This window comes from Phalaenopsis equestris, unplaced genomic scaffold, assembly GCF_001263595.1.
Source record: "Phalaenopsis equestris unplaced genomic scaffold, ASM126359v1 Scaffold000347, whole genome shotgun sequence".
Classification (NCBI taxonomy): Eukaryota; Viridiplantae; Streptophyta; class Magnoliopsida; order Asparagales; family Orchidaceae; genus Phalaenopsis; species Phalaenopsis equestris.
Window position 1 is genome coordinate 266,080 of NW_018164789.1, and position 8,203 is coordinate 274,282.

General features: G+C 30.1%; 1 protein-coding gene across 1 annotated transcript in view; it reads left to right on the top strand.

The window, feature by feature from the left end:
* LOC110026025 (alcohol dehydrogenase-like 7) overlaps nt 1-4,177 on the top strand; it is a 17,766-nt gene extending 13,589 nt beyond the window's left edge. Inside the window, exon 10 of the mRNA XM_020726773.1 lies at nt 4,061-4,177. Coding sequence (XP_020582432.1) covers nt 4,061-4,177 — 117 coding nt within the window. The remainder of the gene's footprint in view (nt 1-4,060) is intronic.
* Nucleotides 4,178-8,203: the final 4,026 nt, after the last annotated feature.

The window sequence follows — 8,203 nt, forward strand, 5'->3', positions numbered from 1 at the left end:
AAGGTGTCGCTTGAGAGGGAGGCCATAGAAGGAAGATGAGGGCTCATCTCTATGTATAAGCTATGTATTCTCCATTTCTTTTGCCTTAGTGAACTATTTGATTGATTCCCTTCCGTGGACGTAGATCCAGTTGGATCGAACCACGTAAACGATCTGTGTTTGCTTGTGTTCTTTTTCGTCTCATCTCTATGCCAGAAAGTTCATATCTCACAACAAATATAAAATTGGAAAATTATGAAATAAGAACAAAATTACAGATAGGACATCAAACCGAGTTAAATCGTGTTCTAGGTTACTCACAAAAAATTTGACTGCCCCTATATGAACACGAGCAAAACACTCCTGCTATGTGAAGGTCCCTCAAGTCACACATGAAACTTAAATGGACTTATTAGATTATGAGAATGAACTTTCACACACCATTATAAGAGGATAAATGATTTGACGTGGGGCCCATCATATAAAATTGCATTTATATAAAGACTAAAGTTTGATTCTTTGAAACTCATAAAATTATTCTAATGCTACGAATTAGAATCCACAATATACGTATAAATGCAAGCTCATAGTAGATAGTATTGCATCTATCACGATGATAAAACATTCTTGCCAAAAACAAAAATTCACATTAGAATCTGAGTACTTTTAAGACATGCATCTGCACCACCATGAATAGCTTTCAAAATTCAATTGCAACATCTCCAACGCATGCTAATATATCATGCAAGTGCATTGAAAATCATCTAAATGACTCTGCACTAAAATTTGTGGAAGTTCATCATACAAATGCACAACTAGTCACGTAATGTACTGTGCAAATATATCAAAAAAATCATGCAAACAAATTGAAAGCATGTACGACATACCAAAATACCAAAAGTGATCTTGTTCTTATGTGCTTCCACAAATGCGCAATTTGCTCGGACTTAAAGTTATATAATGTGCACGAATTAAATAAAGGAGGGAAAGGTATAGACTTCAAATGTGTCTTGCTGCGAAAAAAATTTAACCATTTAAAAGTGTTAATCTATTTAAAGATTTTACTAGATCTCCTAAATTTTAAACTAGCTCACTAATATAAATGTATATTCCATAGTAGGTTGTCTTTCTTATAGGGTAGAATCATAGTCTCACTTTTGAATATTGATCTCCCATATCTCAAAAATTGAACTTAACAGAACTTGAACATCATAAAAATATCAACACAATAAATCTAAAACGATAAGATTTTTTTTTTAATTTGTTTAAAGCTATCAATACATTTTTCAAATAAAATTCTTTTTTAAATAAAAATTCAGTATTGTTACTCTTAATAAAAACAATAATGAGTTTAACCTATAAATATGATCCCTTGCGTATGAAGGTACTAAAATAGAGTAGAAAAAGTTTGTAGAGTTATTTATTTTAAATAAATTGAACTCATATATAAGTCACTGACTTGATAATTTGCGAAGAGAGTCAACAATATCTAAAGCTATAATATAAAGTTATTCAAATGCCCTGTTGATAATTGTGCTAAAGGTTAATCAGTGGAAAGTATGTTACCTTGTTAAAGTGTTAAAATAACGAAAATTATTTTAAGCTTAAATCTCAATAAGGTGTTAAAATTAAAAAAAAAACATAAAATTAAATAAATATTCAAATAAAAGGTATCATCTAAAGCTTAAAGCAATAATTCATTCACTCTTCGTAATATTTTGTCGATAGTGATAAAAATTTAACCTTGTTCTGGGCATATAAAGAGCATATATCATACAAGCTAAATCAATATGATCATTGTTAAAGGTTTCACATAATTAATAACGTGACTTGAATCCTCTGATCAGTTGATTTTGCTATCAAATAACACCTTAAAAAAATTATTATGATTTAAGCCATCTAGCAGGTGGTCCACTGTAAAATGACTAATAAATTACTGTCAGGATAAGAGCTCGCAAATTTTTCAATGTGCGCTTGATAGGGCATGAAGTCTTTTATTAGCTAAGATCAAATTAAATTTATTCTCTTAGATGAATATCTATCCTTTTAGATGACATAGCACATTGCTGTTGATAAAAATTATATCGTCATATTGGGTTGATTATCATTTCTGACTAAATAGATAATGATTCACAATAACCAAGAATGACAGAATCCTGAGATTATAATTGAATTTATCATCATTCCCCTCATCATATGTTTTAAGCTGAAATGAATTTCTTGATTCTAAATCAAAATTATTCTTACCGTTGTTGGGAAAAGAACACGGAAGAATGCCCTTCCAAATGACCAGAACTTAGAATCAATTAGAAATCTAAACCGCACTATGGAATATAATCGTGTAGATTCGAGAAAATCGAACAAACATGCGAACAAAAGCATGACAAAGAACAAACTAGAAAAACACATGAGAATTTAATCTGGAAAAACCGGAGAACAAAAAAAAATCATGGAGCCACGCCGTCAGAAAATTTTCACTATCAAAATCATAGAGTTTATGGAGAACGCGCTCAATTTTTTCTCCTCTCTGAAGGAAACTTACAAAACATTGCTTCAAACTCTTCTTTCTCCGATTTGAAAGGAGAAACGCTTTGAAATCACCAAAATCCTCCTCTCTGACACTTCTCACATTCACCGTGATGTTTGTCGAAGAACGCCTGCACGATACATCGCTAAAATTCAGCCTTTCAAATAGAAGCTACGAACCAACTACTCTGGGGGCATACGCACCTAAGCGTCGTGCTCTCTCGAGCGAAATGAGCGTTGTGCCCTGGGCGCTAAGCGCCCACTCCATTGTCCAATGCCTAGAGTGGACGCTTGAGAGACCACAGCCCGGAACAATAGCGTGGAGCGCTCGGTCCATTGTATGTTGGTGCTCTCCAAATCAGGCTCCACTCCTAATAAACATATGCTAAGCTCTTAGCATCTAATGATTAGCCTAACTCAAGAGATTTCTCTCATTACTTAGAAAGACATTAACCATAGGAGCTTGCATCTATGAGAAGCCTAGAACCACAGCTTTAAGTCATAGCAAAATAAAAGCAAAATCTTCGAATAATGTCTGATCTATAATTTAATCTATCTTTTTAACTTTTGACCCATAAAATAAATACATCTACCGTTCATAGACCACTAGTCTCACAGGCAACTTTGACACCAAGCTCTTTTGGTGAGATTCTGGCGGGAAGTTGTCATTGTTCATTCTACAACATGTCTCACAAACTCTTTTTTTCTTCATTTATCGTGATCTCATTGATGACTTTTCCAATAAACTCCTATTTCTACTTATCCTTTAGACACCATTTTCTCACCGATACCTTCAACAATGAACTTTTGTGGCGAGATTCTATCTTGACTGTCTTGTGTCTGGTGAGATCAGAGTGATTTTAGTAAACTCCGTTAATACAGTGTTGTATAATACAAATTATGAAGATTATGTGTTGAATATGCAAATTGTATAACTTTTAAGTGGTATTGACGTAAAACCCCTTTTTGTACTTGTTTTATAGGTTGAAAGAACTTCATCTAGCAGCAACAAAAAGATATCTTTTTGCAATTTGGCATTATTGTCTCGTAAAGTAACTGGCTTTGGGAAAATATCTGGATCAGAATTTCCTGACTTAAATTTTAACTTACAGATTTGTATACTGCTGAAAATTTCATTTTAATTAAATTTAAGTAAATACATTTCGACCCTATTTTTCTCCTAGTTTGTCTTCTCACCAAACTTATAAGTTGCATTGCAGACTTTTATTTTTTGGAAGATTTACATATATACCACTCAATTCCTAATTATTTGCATATCGTACACTAAAGCCTTAAACTTTTAAATGCATACCGTCTACTTATATATGAAAAAGCTTATTTTTCTTTAAAAGTTAAAATAGTGATATTTTTTTTTATGTAATATGAAATATTTGGGTGATATTAATGTAAAAAGTAAAGTTCAGGCGCTAAATATGGAAATACATAGGAATTGGGTGGTACGCAAGTAAATGCCCCCATTCTCTTAATAAATACCTCTTTTGAATGTAGAGTTTTTTTTTACCCCCCCTTAACATTTATTTATTTTTGTTCGCAGGAACTCCATTTAGACGAGTTCATAACCCATCAGGTAAATTTCAAGGATATAAACAAAGCATTTGATTTACTGCTTCAGGGGAAGAGCCTCAGATGCATGATATGGATGGATCAATGATCTGTGCCTACAGAGTACGTGGAGCATTCGGAATTTTTTTTTTTTCTTCTTTCTGAAAACTCTGCCCATGCGTTTATGCATGGAGCCTTCAATAATTTCGACTCTGGGTGACCTGCTCCACTCTGGCCTATTATTCTTGTTAAATACATCATACTTAAACTTATGATGTGATTTATTTTCTCTTATTTTGGAGGCTATTTAATTTTCTTAAATATGAAGTGTTGCATGTTAATTTTATATGAAAATGCGGCACAGATAATACTAGAAATATAAAATAGACGCTGACTAATGCAGAAATCCGAATAGAAAAAAAAAATCAAGAGATTTGTATTAATTGAATTAATCGGCTATATAAGTAAGTCTAGAGAAGTCCACTCTTCTCCCCGAGAAAATGAGATTATGTAGTATAAAACATTATCTTGATCTCATGTAACTAAAACAGAGAAAATTGAAAAGATAGTAAAAGATGATTAAGAGATGGATGTTATTTGGTAGATATAAATATTATTGAAGAACGGCGATCAAGTGATAATATTTGTGTAATGGTAGTCAAGTGATGATAATTTGGAAGTGACTGTCATAACTTTTTAGAGCTTTCATACTTCTTAAAATTTTGGGAACAAAATAAGCTTTCCAACAAAAATTTTTTAGATAGTAGCAAAAAAGCAATTCCTCAAATAGAGGAGTTGGTCTAAAATGTAAGAACTTACCCCAAATATATCCTAAATCAAAATAAAATAAGGTCGAATTTAAGGTCTATTTGAGTTGTTTTGCAAATATAGCCCTTAATCTATTATAAGAAAATAATAAAAAAAAACTATGTAGTATAAATAATTCTTTTTGATAAAATCGAGCACCTAGGGTATTTTAATAAATTTACTTCTCAAAAATAGCTTTCCACAATAAAAATTTTAAAAAATATATTAATAAAGTAAAAGTCAAACTATTGTATGACAATGATCTGAAAAGCAATGCAGTAAGAAAGTTGTCCCAATTAGACTCACAATTTCTTATTCTAAGCAAAATAGTAAGAATTAATCCTCGTTTAAGGTGGCAAATGATTATGTGGAAGTTCAAGGCCTCCTTTAGCTACGAGGAGCAATGAAATACATGGGTTATTATTAGTGAGAGCAAGCTCTTAGTTGTCTCTGATAGTAAACCTTATGATAATTGTGATATTTGTTTAGCTTACACATTTCATGTGTCCCAATAGGGTTTTTTTCAACATATAAAACAAAGTCAAAATGTATGGTTTTAATTAAAAATAAAGCTCTTGATAAGATAGTTGGTATGAGAATTATCCAAATTATAATTTTTTATGGAGTTATCAAGACAATTGGAGATGTGAGGATGTAGTTGATTTAAATAAAAATCTTAAATAGTTTTAATGCTAAAGGGTATAAATACTCTAATAAAGGTGTAATTTTGAAAGTTGATAAATGATCACTTATAATCATGAAAGAATAGAAATAGATTGTTGGATTATATGTCTTACAAGGCTTTACATTAGTCTATGATGCATAAGTTACTACTTCTTTCATGTCAAATGATGAAGCGACATTACCACATATGTCTTGGGCATGTGAGTGAAAATGAGATAGTTGAAAAGATTAGAATAAACTTTCTTAATTGCCAACGTATTACTAAATTAAATTTATGTGAGCATTGCGTGTTTGAAAAATAGAAGAATGTTAACTCAACGTAGACATTTATAGTACAAGAGGATACTAGATTATATGCAGTCTGACCTTTGGGGAACATCCACGATATCATTTAAAGAGGGTGTCAAATATATGTTAATGATTATTGATGATTTTCTTAGAAGAAAATTAAAATTTTTAAGTATAATAATTATATAATTATTAACTTTAAAAAATGAAAGATTATATTTGAGAACATACTAGAAAACATATTAAATTTCAAAACACAATTAATAGTTTAGAGTTTTATTCAAAAAAATATAATGTCTTTTTTCAAACCAGAATGAATTTTTCAATGTTGGGCTACTTATAGCATTCTGGGCTAAAGATGATTCTATTGCCTATTATTTGGTGAATCATTCAACTTTATTTTTATTATTAAGAAAAAAAAACTCAGCAAAAGATTTGGTCAAATAAACATGTTGATCAATCTAATTTAATGTTTACTGTTGTCCTTCTTATGTTCATGTTAAAAATGATACATTAAAGCATATATAATATATAGTGTGCATTTCTTAGTTATGAAATTGAAATTAAGGTCTACAAATTATGCTACCCAAAAGCTAAGAAAGTGATCATCAATAGATATGTTATGATTAATGAGTATGTTATTATATGTGCAATACCTAAGATATGATCTAGTAATGTTAATAGGAAAAAGTTTGGCAAACAAATGGAGATTCAAATTGATATACACACTATTTGATACCATTTCTCGATTAAGTCCATATAATCATGATATCGTTGCATTCTCATAACTGTGATGAAATTACTAATATAACATGAACAATGAGGCATTTGCAATAGCAGATAACCAAATCCTTATTAATATATTTTGAAAAGGAGAAAAATTGCTCTTATATTCCCTCAATATAATCATTTTCAAGTTAAAAAAAGATGAAAGAGAAATGAAATTATTGATATAATATGAACAATGAGACATTTGTAATAACAAATAACCAAATTTTGTCTCATTAATATATTTTCAAAACAAACAGCACTGCTCTTAAATTCTGTCAATACACTCATTTTTAAAGTTTAAAATGATGATAGAGAAATGCAATTGCTGGTCTAACATGAAAACTGAGACATATGCAATAACATAAGACTAAATTCTCATGAATATATTTTCAAAATTACAAGCACTGCTCTTAACTTCCCATAATTAAATCCTTTCAAACTTTAAAGAAGAGTAAATGGAAATGTAATCACTAATCTAATATTTATAAAATTAGAAAATTGAGACATCTGTAAAAATAGAAAGTTTAAATTATCATTGATGTATTTCCAAAATAACCAGCACTGCTCCTAAATTAACCCCATGGTATCCTTTTGAAATTTAAAAAGGAGGAATGAGAAATGCAATTACTGATCTAACATTAAAATTGAGACATTTAGAATAGCATATAACAAATTCTTATGATTATATTCTCAAAAGCACAAGAACTGTTCCTAAATTACCTAAATTCAATCATTTTCAACTTTAAAGTAAAGAAATGAAATGAAATCACTGGTCTAACATGAAAACTGAGACATTTGCAATATCAAAAAAGCTAAATTATCATTGATGTATCTCTAAAATAACCTGCACTGCACCTAAATTTCATCCATAAAATTATTTCCAATTTTGAAGTGGAGGAATGTGAAATGCAATCACTAATCTAACATGAAAACTAAGACATTTGAAATTGTTGAAAACCAAATTCTCATGAATATATATTCAAAAGTGCAACTAGTACTCCTGAATTCCCTAAATTCAATCCTTTCCAACTTTAATGAAGAGGAAATGAAAGTGAAATTACTGATCAAACATAAATGCTGAGACATTTGTAATATCAGAAAAAACAAATTATCATTAATGTTTTTATAAAATAACCAACACCACCTTAAATTCCCTCCATATAATCTTTTTCAAGTTTAAAAAGGAGGAATGTGAAATGCAATTATTGATCAAACATAAAAACTGAGACATTTAAAATAGCAAACAATCAAAGTTTCATCGTGTACCCTCAAAATAACAAGCACTGGTTCTAAATTCTTCCCCAATAAGCATTCCAGATGTTAATGAAAGAAGAAATGGAAATGCAATCACTAATCTAATATGAAATGCAAAAGATATTCACAAGAGCAGAAAACCAAATTCTAATGGACACATTTTCTAAAGTACAAACGATGGTCCTAAATTCCTTTCATATAATCCTTTTCCAAGTTTGAAGAGGATGAAAGAAAAATAAAATAACTAACTTGTGAAAATAATCAGAATTGGTATTGTAATATCAGAGAATCAAAATCTCATAAATGTCATGGATGTTTTCTCAAAATAATC